We start from the raw sequence: 19,470 nt of genomic DNA on the forward strand, positions 1-19,470 counted from the left end.
GTGTGTTTTTATAAAAGGTCAACAAAATTGTTTTTTTTGTTGAGTGAGACAGGAGAATTGTAAAACACCTAAAAAGCAAAAAAATAGTTTGTTGGACCTTTTCAATAAAACGGCACATATTGGTCTCAACATATTTGAATCCTCAGGAAATTTCACACCACACACCAAAAGTTTTTAGCTTAAATTCAGTAAAGTTTCACTGGATTTTCTTCTACCGAAATTTCAGTAAACGATTCAGTAATTTAGATTTTACTGAATTCTCAGTTAACTGACATTTGTCACCTTGATAGATAGTTTATTGAAATTTCAGTTAATATGTAGTCAAAACAACTGAATTTTAAGCAAAAGAAACGTCAAATTATTTTGCTGAAAATTCAGTAATTTTCTTGTGTCAGTTTGACAGATCATTAGCTGAAGATTCAGTATTTCAATTATGAAAATTTAATTTTGTTTGCCATTAAAAATGTTTACAGTACTGTTATTTATGCATTTATTTCATCAATCTTCGAAACCTAAAAAACGTGGTGAGCATTGAGGCATTTCTTTTTCACATTTTTCTTACTTTTGTTTCTTAAGATCATAATACAAAATTTAAAAACACAACCTAGTTGAAAAGGGATTTTCTCTCGGCAGCATCCAAACAATAAGTCATAAGTGACATTTCAGTTTGACAGATATGCAGTTACTGATTTTTCAGCAATGTTTTTGTTCATTGCCGAATTTCAGCAATATTGATGATTACTGAATCGCATTCAGATATTTATTTTACTGAAATAGCAATTCAAAATTTGCTGTGCATGATTTGTTAATTTGTTTTGTAATTATAAGAAAATCTAAATTTTGTTTAACCTATGATCAATGCATGAAATGCTGTATTTAATAAAAAAATACAGAGAGGATTCGTTAATTCGAATTTTGCTACTTCAATTGTCTGCTAATTTGAATGCTCGCTAGTTCGAACGTATTCGAATTTAAAAAAAAGAAGTACTTTAACGTCAACACCAGTTGTCAAACTGATGCTCGTGGTATTAAGCTTTTGACAGCTGTCAGTAGTTCCAATTATCGAATTTGGATTTAAAAAAAAATGCGTGGTTTACGGATCGCCCTTAAAATGTGATATACAAATAAAACAACGTTCGAAACATACTTTATAATATGGCATAATGCATCAGTTTTTATTTATCATTTAGTTATTGATTCACACATTCAAGTCCCAGATTATCGTATAATAATCAATGTGTAATTTTCTCCTTCTTCATCTCATCGTTTTTCTCTTTCTTTCTCGCTATGCTGTTTTACACTTTTTCTTCTTCTTCTTTTCGTTTAATCTCTTTTTGCTATTGTTCTCCACTCCTTCTCCTCGCTTAGTTTTGCATCATCTCTCGCAATGATTCTGTCTCGTTTTGTATTGATTTAAATTAAATATAATATGGCATCAAAATTTACATCTACTCTCACCCTTTCAGTACGTTTTCACTTTTTAGGAACTCGTCGGTCAGATCCAGCCCATTCCGCGGCACCGGACTCTGCGAGAACTGATGGCACTCGTCGCTGTTTTGCTGCTGCTGTTGCTGTTGTTGCTGCTGTTGGGCCTGTTGATGGGCGTGGTGTTCCCTCATGACCGCCCTCAGATGGTCCCCGTTCGGGTCGCCAAAGGGCGGACAGTTCTCGTTGGATCTGCTCTCGTCATTGCACCTGCCCACGAGTGAGTTACCGAGCGGTCCCAGGTGGTGATGGCCACCGGCGCCCGAGTTGATGCCGCCGCCGGCATTCGAGGACACTACGGCCTGGGCCTGCGAAACGGCCAACCGGAGGGCAGCTTCCGCCTGGGACCGGAGGATCGCCTCCGCCTGCTGTATCCGGATGGCCGTTTCGGAGGAAGGTCCGCACGGGTTCTGGCCACTGCCGGTGCCGCCGCCCCCTCCCCCACCTCCACCTTGACCGAGCCCACCCGCGCCCACCGGGGAATCCCCCGCGGACGGGTAGTTCTGCCGGTTCGCCAACGGGTACTTCATCTCGTTGAAGTTGATGAAATTACTCTTCTTCTTCAGCGGTCCGCCCAGATTCGGCTGTCCCAGGTGGTGATCCCCGTGCATCGAGTTGTTCTTGAACGTCTGCCCGATCCGCATGGCCGTGGCCAAATTGACAACCGCGGCCTGCACCGCCGACGAGGTTCCATCCGTCGGAAGCATCAAATCCGGATCAAACTTCGGCTCTTGCAGCATCATCATCCGCGAGAACTGGCTGTTGTTATTGTCCCCGGGAACCACCCCGAACGGATGCCCGCGGGCAGCGGCTGCGGCCGCCGCATTTGACAACCGGTGGTTCTCGAATCCTCCTCCGCCACCACCACCTCCGCCTTCGCCGTTCTTTTCGGAGCCCATCGTGGAGGAATTCTCCGAGTAGTTCAACGGCGAGATGCTGTTCTGCGTGAGTTCCTTCACGGAGATCATCGACGGACCGGAACCGTTTCCGTTTCCACCGCCGCCCATTTGCATCTGCGATTCCTTTTCCCGCTGCTCGGCGACCGCCTTCGAGAACATGTACTGGGCGGCGAACTGGTGCTTCGGGTCCATCTTCATGTGCTCGATGTGGGTGATGAGACCTGGGGGTGAGAAAAGATGAAAGTTAAGTTTTTTTTAATGTTTTTGGAACATGAAATACTTGAAAAACTTGAAATGCTTGAAATACTTGAAATGCTTGAAATACTTGAAAAACCTCAAATACTTGAAATACTTGAAATACTTGAAATGCTTGAAATACTTGAAATGCTTGAAATGCTTGAAATACTTGAAATACTTGAAATACTTGAAATACTTGAAAAACCTCAAATACTTGAAATACTTGAAATACTTGAAATACTTGAATTACTTGAAATACTTGAAATACTTGAAATACTTGAAATACTTGAAATACTTGAAATACTTGAAATACTTGAAATACTTGAAATACTTGAAATACTTGAAATACTTGAAATGCTTGAAATACTTGAAAAACCTCAAATACTTGAAATACTTGAAATACTCGAAATACTTGAATATTTGAAACACTTAAAACACTTGAAATACTTGAAGTATTTGAATTAAATGATACACTTCAAAAACTTTTAAAACATTCAAAATCTTCGAAAATTGAACAAAAAAATCAAAAACTTTAAAAAGCATAAAATATTAAAAAAAAACTTCAATGAATTAAAAAAACATCAACAACTCAAGCAAAACTATAAAAAACTTCCAAAACTTAAAAACATTAGGCGTCATCCATAAAGTATGTCACGCTCTAGGGGAGGGGGTCTGAGCAAGTGTGACATTGCATGTTATAAGTATAGGAAAAGCGTGACAAAGGGGGGAGGGGGGGGGGGTAAACTTTGGCCGATTTTAGCGTGACGTACTTTATGGATGAAGCCTTAGAAACATCGAAAACATTAAAACTTAAAATAGCTTAACAACTTAAAATTTATAAGTTTTTTTTTCAATTTGTTGAATTTTGTTGAAGTTTAATTTAAAAATTTGAACTTTTTTAAGTTGTTAAAGTTTCTTAAACTTAAACTTACAAATTGTTAAAGTCTCAAAACTTGAACCAATTTAAAAAAACCATCCACAAGTTTAAAAACTTCAAAACATATAAAACTTGTAATAATTGGGTTACTTGAAATACTTAAAAAAATATATAAAGCCATAAAAACCTTCGAAATCTCAAAAACATTAGAAACTTGGAAAACTTAAAATAGCGTAAACAATCAAAATCTTTAGCAACCGAAAAAAATGAAGTTTTTTTTAATTTGTTAAAGTTTGTTGAAGTTTTACCTAAAAATTTGAAGTTTTATACGTTGTTAAAGTTTGTTAATGTTTAACTAACAAATTGAAGTTTTTTAAGTTGTTAATGTTAAAAAACTTAAAAAATACTTCCAAAAGTTTGAAAACTTCAAATCTTAAAAAAACTTCAAATCTTTAAAAACCTCAAATAATTGGGTAAGTTGAAATACTTCAAAATCTTTACAACCTTAAAAACCTTCGAAACACACAAAAACATTAGAAACTTCGTTAACTTAAATCTTAAAAAAGCTTAAAAAATTGATTTGTTTAACCCTTTAAGGCCTGAATTTTCAAAAAAATATTTTTTTAGGTAATGATGGGAAAATGATCCTGAGAACCATACGAAAATTATAGGCTACTTTTGAAAATTTTGATTTTTGGGTCATATATGACCCATCAGGCCGGAAAGGGTTAAGGTGTTAAAATTTAACTCTCAAATTTGAAAGTTTTAAGTTAAAAGGCTTCCAAAGTTAAAAACTTACTTGAAATAGGGACCATCCATAAATCACGTGGACACTTTAAGAGGGGGTATGGCGATTGTCCAAGCTCCACACAAAAAAGATTTTTTTTGTATGGACAATTGTCCACGAGGGGGGGGGGGGCGTTCGAGATTTCCAAAAAAGTGTCCACGTGGTTTATGGATGGTCCCATACTTAAAATACTTAAAAAAAACTTCGAAAAGTTTAAAACATCAGAGACTTTGAAAACTCAAAACTTTAAATATTTAAAAAATTAAAGACTTTATAAAGTTTTTTTTTAAAGTTGTTAAAGTTTACCTTCAAAATTCGACGTTTTTCTAAAGTTGTTAATGTCTGTTCAAGTTTGACTGAAAAATTTGGTGTTTTTTAAGTTGTTGAAGTTCAACTTAAACATTTGATGTTTTTTACGTCGTTAAAATTTGTTAAAAAAAAAACTAAAAAAATTTGAAGTTTTTTTAAGTTGTTGAAGTTTCACTTAAAAAAAATAATTTGTTTGCGTTGTTTAAAAACTTTAAAAACTTCCAAAAGTTTAACAACTTCAAAACATAAAGAACTTTTTACAATTGGGTTACTTGAAATAAAAAAACTTACTTTAAAACCTTAAAAACCTTCACAAACTCAAACACATTAGAAACGTCGATACGTAAAAATTTAAAATAGCTTAAAAAATCAAAGACTTTAACAACAATTTGAAGTTTTTTTTAACTTGTTTAATTAAAAACACAATAACTTAAAAACTAACAAAATGAATGCAAAAAAGTTTTGGTAATTTTTGGTAGTTGTTTTTTTGTGTTCTTGGAACTCATTGCAAAAAAAACCTGATTGTCTGTAAATTGAACAAAATTAATCAGATTATTTAAGTTTTATAATAACATACGAGGAAAATTTACCGCTGCCATAAAGCTTTAATTTAATCAAATTTAAGAACAACATGAAAACATGAATAACTGGATTTCAAGTAATACTACAAGTAATACTACATAAATTTAAAAACTTTAAAGGCTTCGAAAACTCAAAGCATTAGAAAATCGAAAACTTTAAATAGCTTCAAAATCTATGATAACTTAAAAAATATTAATGTTGTTAAAAATTTACTTAAAAAATTAAAGTTGTTGTTAAGTTGTTAAAGTTTGTTAAAGTTGAACTTAAAAATAAATTTGAAGTTTTTTAAAGGTTTTTTTAAAAACTTTAAATACTTTCAAATGTTTAAAAACTTCAAAATTAAAAACACTTTTAATTATTGGGTTACTTGAAATACTTCAAAAACTTTAAAATTTTCGAAAACTCAAATATATTACAAACTTCGAAAACTTAAAATAGTTTTAAAAATAAATGACTTAAACCAACTTGAATTTTTCAGAAGTTACTAAAGTTTATCTTCCAAAATATAAGTTTTTTTAAGTTGTTAAATTTTAACTTACAAATTTGAAGTTATTTTTACGTTGTTTAAGTTTAACATAAAAATTTGAAGTTTTTTTTCACGTTGTTGCAGTTTGTTAAAGTTTCACTAAAAAAAATTTTTTTTAGTTGTTAAAGTTTGTAAAAGTTTAACTTAAAAATTGTTTTTTTTGAGTTGTTAAAAATTGTTAAAGTTTAACTTAAAAATTTGAAGTTTTTTTACTTAGTTAAAGTTTACTTACAAATTTTATGTTTTGTTAAGTTGTTAAGGTTTGTTAAAGTTTAACTTAAAGCTTGTTAAAATTGAAAAATTTAAAAACTCCCAAAAGTTTTAAAACTTCAAAACTTAAAAATCTTTTGATAATTGGGTCACTTGAAATACTGCAAAAACTTTAAATCTTTAAAAACCTTCGAAAACTCAAAAACATTGAAACCTGAAAAACTTAAAAACTTTAAATAGCTTATAAAATCAAAGACTTTAATTAACAATTTAAAGTTTTTTAACTTGTTTAAACTAAAAACTTTAAATAGCTAAAAAATCAAAGACTTTAACTAACAATTTAAAGTTTTTTAACTTGGAAAAATGGAAAACTTACAAACTTTAAAATTAATTAAATACAAAACACAGTTTTGGTAATTTTTGATATTTTGTTTTATGTTTCAATGTTACTAAATATTGTTTAAATATAAATCAAAGAAAATTAATCATATTATTATAGTTTAATAAAAACATACGAAAAAATGTTATAAAACAGCATGCAATTTCAAAAACAACAAAAAACCTACCCGTCTCGTGCGTAAACACCGCCTGGCACACCGAGCACGGCCACATCTGCAGGTTCGACCGGAACGGGCCGCCCACGCCGCCTCCCATGCCGCCGCCGACGCCCATCCCGCCGAGGCCACCGGGCGTGCCGCCGGGTGTCCGCGGGTGGGTCAGCAGGTGCTTCCGCAGGCATCCCTCGTTGACGTAGTGCTTGCCGCACATCGGACACGGATGGTTCGCGACCCTGCGCTTCACTGGAGTGTAAGAAATGCTTTGTTTCAGTTCCTCAAGACATTTAGTGCTGTACTCTGTGACATTTTTTTTTGTTTATGATGGGAAGGTACACAATAGTAGTAGTAGTAGTGGTAGTAGAAGAGTACAAGGTGGTAGAAGGTCCGGAAAAAAACAAAGGCAAAAGAAAAACGGGATTTGAACGAATCGGTTAGTATCGACCAGTTCTATTAATGTCCAACTCACTAAACTAAAAAAACTAACTCTTAAAATAAAATTCCCAGTAAGAAACCTACCAGCCACTTCTTTGTGCGAGTACTTGATGTGTTCGTTGAGGGCGTCCACGCCGAGGAAGATCTTGCTGCAGACGTTGCACGTGACGCTGTTCGAGTTGCTGATCAGGGCCGCGTGCTGCTGGAGAACGCCGAGGTGCAGTTGCAACTCCTGAAATGGTGCAAAATAATCGCATTTTATCAAATGTATTGTATGTATTGATTGCCAAACCAAAACCCTCAACAATTTCAGTTTTAGTTTGCTTAATGTCACAGTATAAAAATAAGTCTTCTTACAAATTTGGAGTCTGAAAGTGTTAAAGTTCCATGGAAAAATAGATCTAAAGCCCAGATTCGATTATCCGAAACTGATAATTTTTACTTCGGATAATCGTATCACAAATAACAAAAAAATATTTTTTATTGTCGAGCTCAATGTATGACCCCTAAACAACTCTAAATTTTCATGTCCAAGGTAACGCATGTTTCAAAATGCTTAAGGGGTTACAAACATGTAGAAAATCACAAAATTTCATATTACAGAAAATTTATTAAATCAACTTAAAAGATGATTTTCAAACACTCCTGAATGTTTCATGAAGGTATTTCATGATTTAATTGAATTAGAGACGATTTAAGCTCAGAGTTTTGCCATGCGCAAAGCGGACTGTCTAACTTTCTGAGCGTTTTTCTCTGAACACCAAGTTAATTTACGGGTGCCACGATATCTCGAGATAGAACGGACCAAATTGGCTGAAATTTTTGGTGAAGACTCCCAAAACATATTCCGTGTGCATGATAAAGCCCGATTTTGAAATTTTGAATTTTCAAAAAAATACAAAAATCAAAAACTGGCGATTTTTTATATGAAAAACAGAAAAATATTTTTATCTTTTTTTAAAATAAACTTTTTGAAAATCGGCCTTCGTCATGCACACGAGACCGGTTTAACGAGTCTTCACCAAAATTTTGAGCCGATTTGGTCGGTTGAGATATCGTGGCACCCGTTTTTTGAAACTGCTAACTTCAAATAGCTGTATCTCGGCAAAGCTACAACCAAATGTCTTCAAACTTGTTTTGTTAATAGATGAAAAATAATATTTTAATGCCCTGAAAACAGATTTTAAAAAAAGTTTAAGTGTGTGTTCAAACCCAACTCTGACATTTTTGCCGATTTACATGTATGTAACCCCTTAAGTAGACAAAAGGATCAAAGTTTAAATGACAGTGATAACAAACTGATATAAAAAATATTCTTTACGAAACATTTGAGTTAGAAATCGGAGTGCAAATCGAGTGATACCTATTTTAAAGCAAAATTATCCCAAGAAAAAATATTTTTATCAAATTTAAAAAAATCCATGGTTTTCTTCCTCTAATAATAGATTTGTAAAAAGTGGTAAATAAAGGAGAGGAAAACTAGGAAAAAAGTTCACTCGTAAAAAATACCAACTCAAAAAGACAACTTTTGGTAACATACCATACCAAACAGCTTAGAACACCATACGCGGTGCCCGTGCTGTATCAAGAAGGTTGTTCCATGTTGCTCGGTTCTGGGCTGCAGCTCGCCAGTCTCCTAGGTTGCAGATCTTTCTTAGGTCCGCCTCGATCTGATTACCCCATCGTGTACGCTGCGCTCCTGCTCTTCGGCCAGTGCCGCCATCCGGTCGCGCGCGGTCAAAGAGCATCCTGACAGGATGGTCTTCATCCATCCTCGCGACATGGCCGGCCCACCTGAGCCTCCCGATTCTCGCCAGGGTGACGATGGTCGGTTCTCCCAGCAGCGCGTGCAGTTCGTGGTTCATGCGCCTTCGCCACTCGTTCTGAGCTGTACGTACTCCACCGTAGATCGTTCGCAGCACCTTCCGTTCGAAAACTCCAAGGGCTCGTTCGTCCTCTTGCCGCAGCGTCCAGGTCTCATGGCCATAGAGGGCAACCGGTCTAATCAGTGTCTTGTACAGGGTCAGCTTCGTGGCGCGTTGCACTCGGTCAGATGTCAAGGTTTTCCGTAATCCAAAGTAGGCGCGATTCGCGGAGTGGATACGAGTCCGGATCTCTAAGCTGGTGTCGTTGTCGGCCGTTACCAGCGATCCCAAGTACACGAATTCGCTCACCTCCTCCAGCACATCGCCATCCACAGCTAGAGGGTGAGTCTTGGGGGTCAACGTCCTTTGAGCCCTCCCTTTCATGTACTTTGTTTTCGTCGTATTCATGGCCAATCCAATTCGTCCTGCTTGCGTCTTTAAGGCGGTGTAAACCCTTTTCACCGTCTCTAGGTCTCTCGCTATAATATCAATGTCGTCCGCATAAGCAAGAAGTTGGACTGTCCTGTTGCAAATCGTGCCTCTCGTGTCTATACCCGCTCTTCGCACAACTCCCTCAAGTCCGATGTTGAACAGCGCATTGGATAAGCCGTCACCTTGTCGTAACCCTTGATGCGATTGGAAGGGGTCCGCTAGCTCCCCTGCCACTCGCACGTGACACATCACACGATCCAAGGTAGCCTTGATCAGCCGAGTCAGTTTGTCCGGAAATCCGTTCTCGTGCATGATCTGCCATAGCTGTTCGCGGTCGACTGTATCGTACGTTGCCTTGAAATCGATGAAGATGTGATGTGTGGGCACGTTGTACTCACGGCATTTCTCGAGGATCTGCCGGAGCGAGAAAACTTGGTCCGTGGTGGCCCGAGCGCCAGTAAACCCCGCTTGATAGGGGCCCACGAACCTCCGTGCGTACGGTGTCAGCAGACGGCAGAGGATCTGGGAGAGGATTTTATAGGCCGCGTTGATAAGCGTGATACCGCGGTAGTTGCCGCAGTCCAGCTTATCGCCCTTTTTGTAGATGGGGCACAAGACACCATCCATCCATTCTGCTGGTAGTTTCTCCTCCCTCCAGATCATAGAAATCACCAAGTGGATCGCCCTCGCCAACTGCTCTCCTCCATATTTGAAGAGCTCACCGGGTAACCGATCTTTACCGGCGGCCCTGTTGTTCTTCAGCTGCCTGATCTCCTTCTTCACCGTCTCCAGATCAGGTGCCGGGAACTGTTCGTCGGCAGCGGGCGGTCCAAGTTGGGCTTCAAAGCCGTCTCCATGCGCTACATCGCCGTTGAGGTGCTCGTTGAAGAACTGCTGCCACCTGTTCAACACCTCGCCTTTGTCCATAAGAAGGTTTCCCTCGGCGTCCCGACAAGTGTTGGCTTGCGGCGCATAGCCTTTGCGGGACCGGTTAACTTTCTCGTAGAACTTACGCGTCTCGTTCTGCCGGAACAGCTGCTCCATTTCGGCGCGATCGCGATCTTCCAGCTGGCGCTTCTTGAGCTTGAAGACCGTTCTCTGCTGTTTCAGCGCTTGTTTGTATCTGGCCACGTTCTCATCAGTTGCAGCTCTCAGCTTCACCGCATAAGCTGCTTTCTTCTCGTCAAGTAGCCGCTGGCACTCCTCGTCGAACCAGCGCTGCTTTCCAACTCGGACCGTACTACCTAGCGCGGCTTCAGCGGCACTGCCGATGGCCGAGCATATTCTGCTCCATCCATCGTTGAGCGAGGCAGCGCCGAGTTCCTCCTCCGTTGGCAGGCTCGCTTCCAGCTGCTGCACGTAGTGCTGAGCCGCAGCCGTGTCCTGCAGCCGCTCGGTGTTGAACGGCGGTGGGAGCCGGCTCCGTCGTCGGTGATACGTCGTCGACAGTTTTGAGTGCATGCTTGCACCCACCAGGTAGTGATCCGAGTGGATGTCCGCACCGCGGTACGTGCGGATGTTCCGTATGTCCGAGAAGAATCGGCCGTCGATGAGGACGTGGTCGATTTGTGTTTTTGTTCGTTGGTTAGGCGATGTCCAGGTGACTTTGTGGATGTCTTTCCGGGGGAAGAATGTGCTCCGTACCACCATACCGCGGGAGGCTGCGAAGTTGATGCACCGCTGGCCGTTGTCGTTCGTGACGGTGTGCAGGCTGTTCGGCCCGATCACCGGCTTGTACATCTCCTCCCTTCCTATGCGGGCGTTCATATCTCCGATGACGATCTTGACGTCCCTCTGCGGGCAGCTGTCGAACTTCTGCTCCAGCTTCGCGTAGAACGCTTCCTTCTCGGCATCGGATGATTCCTCGTGTGGGCAATGTACGTTGAAGATGTGATAGTTGAAGAAACGGCCTTTAATCCTCAATCTACACATCCGGTCGTCGATCGGCTCCCAATCTATCACACGACTCCGCATCTTGCCCAACACTATGAAGCCGGTTCCCAGCTTGTTTTCGGCTCCGCCGCTCTGGTACATGGTGAGCTCCAAAGCATCATCCTCCCACATCTTCGCTCCTTCCAGCACATCTCTTGCAGCGCTACAACATCGAAGTTGCGGGGTTTGAGCTCGTTCAACAGAGCGTACTCATACCCATCGAAACGTAGCGATCTGCAGTTCCATGTTCCGAGTTTCCAATCGGTGTCCTTTTCGTGCCTAGGTCTATGCCGTTTGTTCCGGATCCTTATTCCTTCTTGATTGTTCGTAATGGTTTTGATTTCGGTATGCAGCCGGATTGGGGCTGCGATACCTAGTCTCGGGGTGGGGCTGCCACCTTGAAGCTACCGAGACCCAGCTCCGGTTTCTCTCGACACCGTAACGGGGCCTTTCTCTCGAGGCCTAACGGTATAGCTACACCCTCCGAAGAGGATGGAGCCCCCCTTCCCTGTCAGCATACTACCATAGTTCCCACCGGGGTTGGTTACCCGATCTCTCCAATGGTTACTAGTATCCCGGCTAGCGCCGCGGGGAGGCCAGGGTATCGGAGTTACTGGACAAGAGGCTAATGGACCACTTGGTGGGTCTATTTTATTCCTGCGGTACTCGAAGTACCTATGGTACGCCATGTCCAGTCGTTGGTAACCCAGCAAAAGTAAAAAAATGGCAGTGTTGCCAGTGTTGGCCCAGATCGCAAAATTAAGAGGAAAATGGATTTTCCGAAAAATGGCGGAGTTTTGGAGCTTTTGTGTCTTCAGAAGAGTTGTTGCAAATAAAAAGTGGCAAATTTTGGTTTGGTTCTGAATTAGGGTGGTTCACGATTAGGGTGATTTTCAAAATCTAACGAATCAAGAATATTTTTGGATTTTTTTGTCTTCTAGAACGTTGTTGAGCTCGCTAATCCAAGAAACTTTGTCCCGACCCCTCTTCGATTTTCGTGAAACGTTATCCTAAACTTTTTTCGATGAAAAATACGTTTTTTTTCTCGGGATTTTGAATACGCCATCAAATCGGGCGTAATAAAAGTCCCTTTGACACCAAACTTTATCTCATCACCGTTTCAGGCTGAAAATTATTGAAAAACACATCTTTTTTTGCCTTCCTCACTGAGGTAAGGCTATAATCCTGCTCGAAAATTGAACTTTTGAAAAACAGCTCGTAGACCTATATTCATGTATACCTATCGACTCAGAATCGAAAACTGAACAAATGTCTGTGTGTGTGTGTGTGTAAATGTGTGTGTGTATGTGTGTGTGTATGTGTGTGTGTGTGTATGTATGTATGTGTTCAAAATTCTTGCCAAGTTTTCTCAGCACTGGCTGGACCGATTTTGATCAAACCGGTTGCATTCGACTGGGTTTAGGGTCCCATACATCGCTATTGAATTGTTTGAAGTTTCGATAAGTAGTTCAAAAGCTACATATAAAAATGTGTTTTCACATTTATCCGGATCTCACTTAAATGTATGTAAGCTATGTCCGGATCCACCATCCGACCCATCGTTGGTTAGATAATCGAAAAAACTTTCCAACGAGTCCAAAACATTGAAGATCTGGCAACCCTGTCTCGAGATATGTCCACTTAAGTAATATTTATGTACTTGTTGGGAGCCGGATCTCACTTAAATGTATGTAAACTATGTCCGGATCCACCATCCAACCCATCGTTAGTTAGGTAATCGAAAAACCTTTCCAGCGAGTCCAATACATTGAAGATCTGGCAACCCTGTCTCGATATATGTCCACTTAAGTAATATTTATGTACTTTTTGGGAGTCGAATCTCACTTAAATGTATGTAAACTATGTCCAGATCCAACATCCGACCCATCGTTGGTAAGGTTTTCAAAAAACCTTTCCAACGAGTCTGAAACATTGAAGATCTGGCAACCCTGTCTCGAGATATGATTACTTAAGTTATATGTGTGTGCGTGTTTTGCTGGATCTAAAAAAAATAGCTGGAATATATGTCCAAACCACTCATATTACCCATTGTTGGTAAAAAGTGAGGAAGGCATCAACTACGTAGGTGGATTAAGTTAGTTTCTTAGTTAAAAAATGAAAGGGGTCGTGCCGCCCCTCTGTCACGAGACATAAAAAAAAAAACGGACCACGGATTCGTGATCAGTAGGCCGTCCCAAAAAAAAAAAAATAAAAAGTTGTCAAATCTTTGGTGCTCACCCCTAGAATGATAGGTTAGGATGTCAGTAACAATGTTTTCATACAACAAAAAATTCAAAAAAAAAAATGGTTTACAACTCGCGTGCGGAGCTTGAATGAAAAAAGTACATTTTTCGAGTATTTTCCAGAAATGTGCGTAACAATCATAATAAAGTCATTCAAATTTGGTCGCCTTGGGCTTCAAGTTATAGTTGAATGTTAAGCGTTTTTAGCATAAAACATCGGCTACTTTGAGGGCCTCGTGGCACGGTGGTTAGCGGCTTCGGCTGCCGAAAGCTGAAACAAAAAATCAATGAAAATAAAAAAATCTAGATCCATTGAAGCATTTTTTTTTTAAATTTTTTGTTGTCATTGGCAAAGTTGAGCATACCAGCTAAAAAAGTAGTAATACAGCTGCGTGTAAAACACCTGGGTGTAAAATAAATATTGCATTATTTTATACAATTTTATGTGATTTTACACCCTGAAATATGTAGCCCATCAGTATGGGTAACCTACTTGACCGAAATGTCAAGCTCATATATGTGTTTATCCTTACAGCTTTACATCGGTGTGATGGCCGAGTGGGCTAAGGCGCCAGTCCTTACTATTGGTGCTGGGTTTGAATCCCGTCGGTTGCAACTTTTTTTTGTGTTTGCAAAAATTGTACATGCAGTGTGTAATATTAAGTGTTTATTTTGACGAAGGTGATGTGCATGCGATTGCATGCGATTTTACCATCGGATTTTTTGCTGTGTGGATGAGAACTACACCGAAAAAAAACACAGAAATCTTTTTCAATGATTTTTAAAATCACATTTTGTCAGTAAATTGATTTTAAAAAAATAACAGAATTTGCAAAAAAATCTGTGACCAAGTTATATTTTTTTGAAAAATGTGTTTGTGTGTGTAACGTTTACAAATAAAGAATAATTAAAAAATATATAGGTCGCTCTTTATTTTTTTTAAATAGCAATAGTTTTTTTTAAATGGGCAATCACAGCACACTAAAATTAGATTCAAAAACTGCGACATTTTTGAAAATGATACCTGAAAATAAAAATTAATTTGAAAACTGTGTATCATAATTTAATTAACCGTTCATAAATCATTTTACGTTCATAAAAATAATCTTTTTTTTGTAGTTTTTTTTAAATTTTATTTTCCACTTGAAAATAAACAAAAATATTTTTTGATCTTTTGAAAAAATCACTTTGTTTTCAAAATACCATAACTTGTAATTCTTTGAAAAGGTTGCATTTTATGTCCCCTAAAACATAAATCAAAAATAGTGTTTGTTTTGGAAATAAATTTTTAGTGACAAAAAGCCATAAAAATTAGCAAAAAATATTTTTTCGGGTGATTTTTTTTGCGGTGTATTCCTTAAATTTGCCGACGAAAAAAAATAATCATAAAAGAGGTAATATTCAACCTTCCAAAATTACATCTTCCAAATTTACACATTTTTTTATGTATATGACATACGAGCCATTCTGCAAGTTTTTTTAAATTTAGTTTTTTTTTTATCTGAAAAGTATATCTCGCGATGAAATTTTTCAATTGATTATAATAAAAACTATATGTAAATATAGATACACGAAAAAAATGCGGGTTTTTAATTTAGCTTTTTGTCACTGAAAAGAGAATTACTCAAAACAACTATTTTTGTTTTCAATATGTTTTTGGTTTTGAAAAAAAATCGACATTGCAGTTTTTCACTAAATATATTATTCAAAAAATATGCTGTGCCACAGTGTTGATTTTTCTTTATAAAAAACCACCTTTTCTTTTTTCAAAAATTCAAAACCCGGTCAAATGATTTTTGTCCTTGCTGAGCCATATTGCATATTGCATTATTTGTCCTTGGATACCAGATTTTTAAGCTAAGATGGCGTTACGATTGATGCACGTCAGAAATGTCAAAATCACGCAGTGGTACCAACATTACAAAAAAAGTGTGCCATGGCATGACAGCCAATTTTTTTTTCTAATGTTGGTACCACTGCGTGATTTTGACATTTCGGGCGTGCACCATTCGCAACGCCATTTTAGCTTAAAAATCTAGATAGCGCCAGTTTGATGATTTTGTGCTGGGTTACACGGAGAAAAACAGTTCTCAAAATCGTAAAATACCGTTAACGAAATTCATAACAAGCATTCCATGGTACATTTTTTTTCCAATTGTTGATAGCCTACCTTCGAGGTGTGCGTCCGCAAGCTGGACTCGGTCGCGAAGCCCTTGCCGCACAGGTTACAGTGGAAGGGCCGGCTCTTGGCCCGCTCGACCTGGGCGTCGTGATTGCGCAGGTGCTGCTGCAGGTTCGACAGCTGGATGAACGCGCGGCCACACTCCGGCAGGTGGCACTTGTACGGGCGCTCGCCTGAGATTTTTTGGAGGTTAGGTTTTAAATTAAGGAGATGTTTTTGGTTTTATATAGTTGATAGAAAACCCAATTGCAGAACCCCAGCACTGGCAGTGTTCGCAGCAACGATCTCTGTCGGCAATGAGGGCAATCAGGGTTAAATATGTTGCAAATCGTTCGAGAATGCTTGTATTGCTGAAATCAGTTATTTCTTGTAAAAATTTGACATTTGAAATGATTTCTTCATTAAATTTTTTCGAAATCTGTGAGGTTAATTTACCTTACACGCTAAACGAGATTTTGCAAACGTTCTGTTCTGGGTTCGTCCATCCACCTAGAGCCTGCTAGTGTCAAAACGAAAAGAAATCTGATTAGCAAAGATTGCCTATCTGCAGGCGCATCTTCCCGGGTTCGCCTACCGGTATGCAGCCGCGTGTGCTGCTGGACGTGCGACAGCTGCTTGAACTTGCGATCACAGTAGGAACATTTGTAGGGCTTCTCGCCGGTGTGGACGCGGATGTGCTGGACCAGCTTTGGGAAGGCGATTCAAAGTGTGAGGTTAGGGTTAGGTAAAGTCGGAACGCGGAATCGGCTGCAACAAAGTTAGGTTAGGTTACCTGGTGGTTGGAGGAGAAGCTCTTCAGACACTGCTGGCACTGGTGCGGTTTGTTCTCGGGAGGTGGGGCCAGCTGCGGCAGCAGGTTCTGCACCGACAGGATATCACCGGTGCAGTTGAGTTCCGCCGCGGCCCCCGGCACCGCGCACAGGTCCCTCACGTGCTGGATCTGCATTCTGACTCTGGAAAGGTTAACAGAGAGAAGGTGGGGGACCCCGAAAGGACCGATGATTAATGCTGTCTAAAACGAGTCTTTAGCGACTGGGAGAAAGTCGCTGTTAAATCTAAAAATATTTAATTTTTATCCGCCATGGTTTGTTATCGATTCTTAAACGCTAAACGCACGCATTGTTTTCTTTTTAACCGTGTTGAGCATTCTCCCTCTCTCTATCTCTCTATCGGACCAGGAGTTGTTTAAAACTTGCGACCCCCTCCCCCCGTCCCCACCCACCCAACGGTTTCGCGCCATTTTTTCTTGCTCTATCTCTCTCAGCTGTTGTCGTAGCTTTTTCCGCCATTAAACAATGTTTCTGCTGTTTTGTTTGTTCAAAATGAATTGTTGTTGCGCCATTGTTGCCTCTCACTCGTGCTTGTATTAGTGCTAGTGCCGATGGTGGTCGTAGTAGTGCTGCGCGGAAAAGTTTTTGCCTATCATCGGGCGTTTTACACTCCCCTCGCTCCCCTCGTTGGCGCGCGAAATAGTGGGAAGTGAGGGAAAGAGACGGCGCGAAACCACACACGCACACACACCTACTGTGATTTGTTTAAAAAGCCACCCCCGTAATTAGATAATTAGAAGTCGCGCGTTCGTTGTTTAATGAAAACTTTCACCAAGATTTGTGGTGGGAAGGGAGGGAGGGAGGGGATGCTGGGAAAGCTCGCGGTCTCTCCCTCACTCTTTACTGTGCAGGAAGGGATGGGTTTGTGATAAGGAGGGAAGTGTGTTTAATGGGCAAAGATCGAAGAAGTTTAAGCTAATCGGTGAGCGATTTGACTTGACTGGTGTGAATTATGAAGGGAGGGAACGGGGTAGGGGTTATTAGTTTCTTTTGACACGGAGATGAACCCCTGGGAAATAATCGCGTATCGATTCGGAAACTTCTTGACTCCTTGATAAAAGGAGTTTACTACAAGTTATCGTATCCAAAATTGCAAAAAAAAACTCAAAGTTTTCCAACGTATGTGTCATTGTCATGTTGTGGGTCGTTATTACCAAATATTACCCAAAAAACTACAGAGAAATTAATAAAATGTAATCCATAGTGGCACTTTTGAGAATATTTATTTGAAAATTTAACGGGAAATCAATCACTTAATTTTTATCAATTGGGGTCATTGAGCAAAAAAAAATTAAGCACTTAATAAAGTATTTTTTTCTACTGCCTTTTTTCTAAAGAGTTACGTCTTTTTATGATATGTGATCGCAAAATAAAAAATAGTTCTTAAGTGTCCAAATTTTTTAAAGGTGCAGAATATACGTAATACAAAGTAGACTTAAATGATTACAACCGACTGTTTAAGTTTTTTGCAACAAAATTGTATATTTAGATTTTTTTTGCTCGACGTTTTAGAAAAAAAAATAATGGGGTTGTGGCGCTAATAACTTAAAATATAAATTGCATAGTCATATTTACAGGTATAAATATAAATAGATTTTTTAGTTTCCGTCCTTCAATCATTAAACTTATTACAGTTTATAACTTAGGCCGATGCAAATATTTTTTGAAGTTTATGTCCCTCGACTCTGACCAAAGTCGAGGGAGGGCAAAAAAAAATAAAAAAGAATAAAAATTGAAAATACGAGCCATTGTTTCAACATTTTAATGAAAAAGTGTTTTAAAATGCATAACACATCTGTCCACTTGTTTTGCAATAAGAAGTTTCCAAAATTTTTAAGTATTGACGAAATTTTATTTTTTGCGATATTTAAAATTTTTGCGATGCTGTATGTTGGATTTTCATAATAATTCAAAACATTTTTAAACAAGCCCAAACATGCTAAATATGATTATCAATGCAGAAAAATGCATTTTAAATCGTTGTCAGTTGATTAGACTTCTATTTTCATGGAAATTTTGAAAGTTTTTGGGAAAAATATTTTTATAGCCCCCTGATTTTTCAGATCAATTCACCAAAATATTAAAAAAAAATATTACAAAATGTTTAAGGCATCAATACAGTCATGTTTTTTTAAATTAAAATTTTTCCACATCCATGAAAATATTTTCCATCAAGTTTGTGTTAAGTTTAGTGAAAGAAATCATAAAATTGAATTTAATGTTTCTTCTTTTTTATTATGACAAAATATTTATGGCCTCAATAGTTTTCTATTAATAAGTGTACAATGAAAAAAAATCAAATGAATCAATATTATCTGGTGTTCGTGAAAATATCTCATTCACCTTTATTTTGGGAAAAACAATGTTTTTTTTTGAAAATTTGAACAATGTTTTATCAAATGACAGATTAAAAAAAAAAATCAAAATGTGCGAGGGCAGGCTGAAAACATTACTTTTAATAAAGTTTTAAAAATTGAACAATTAGTTAGTAATTATTAAGACTATGAAAAAAAAACGTTAAGAAAATGGATTTGTTGAAGAAAGCAAATATTGTTCAAACATTGGGCTGTTCCAAATATTTTTCAAAGTTTTGTCCTCCACCTCGTACAAAATCGTCCCAAAAAAAATTAAAAAAAAAATATTTTGTCTAAATACTTCTTAAAACATAACATTAAAACATTTCTATTAAATTTTGAGTGCAATCAGCTGAATACAAAATGCCTTCCCCTGCGATTATAACCATGTTAACCACAATCATAACATGTTTAATCTCGTTTAAAATATTTTAAATTTTTAGTGAATTTTCGATGTTTTTTTTGTCAAAACTTATACATTTCCAACCAATTTTTCATTGATATGTTGCAATTCTGGCTTGTGCCGCGGGTAATCGGCTCCCCTCCCACTAACATTTACACACAAGATCCTCTGTAATTACTCTTAGCATTAAGAATAATGTAATTATAAAAGCCGACTCGGTCCTAACCAGGTCCCAGGCCAGTACCGAAAAGGACCTAATAAAAATAATTTTATGAAAAAAAATTCTGGCTGGTAATTTGAATTTTTTTTTCCTTTTATTTTATGCTTT

General features: G+C 38.3%; 1 protein-coding gene across 4 annotated transcripts in view; it reads right to left on the reverse strand.

Annotated features, from left to right (window-relative positions):
• Positions 1-1,144: 1,144 nt before the first annotated feature.
• LOC6038318 overlaps positions 1,145-19,470 on the reverse strand; it is a 32,984-nt gene continuing 14,658 nt past the window's right edge. For 3 of the 4 annotated variants that reach the window (XM_038261748.1, XM_038261729.1, XM_038261738.1), the window contains exons 2-7: positions 16,328-16,508; positions 16,130-16,241; positions 15,544-15,728; positions 6,986-7,133; positions 6,479-6,766; positions 1,145-2,605 (exon numbers count right to left, since the gene is read on the reverse strand). In XM_038261748.1, the coding sequence (XP_038117676.1) occupies positions 1,455-2,605; positions 6,479-6,766; positions 6,986-7,133; positions 15,544-15,728; positions 16,130-16,241; positions 16,328-16,501 (2,058 nt within the window). In that variant the 5' untranslated portion in view covers positions 16,502-16,508 and the 3' untranslated portion in view covers positions 1,145-1,454. The remainder of the gene's footprint in view (positions 2,606-6,478; positions 6,767-6,985; positions 7,134-15,543; positions 15,729-16,129; positions 16,242-16,327; positions 16,509-19,470) is intronic. The other variant, XM_038261756.1, reaches the window with a different exon arrangement.

This window comes from Culex quinquefasciatus, chromosome 1 (assembly GCF_015732765.1).
Source record: "Culex quinquefasciatus strain JHB chromosome 1, VPISU_Cqui_1.0_pri_paternal, whole genome shotgun sequence".
Classification (NCBI taxonomy): Eukaryota; Metazoa; Arthropoda; class Insecta; order Diptera; family Culicidae; genus Culex; species Culex quinquefasciatus.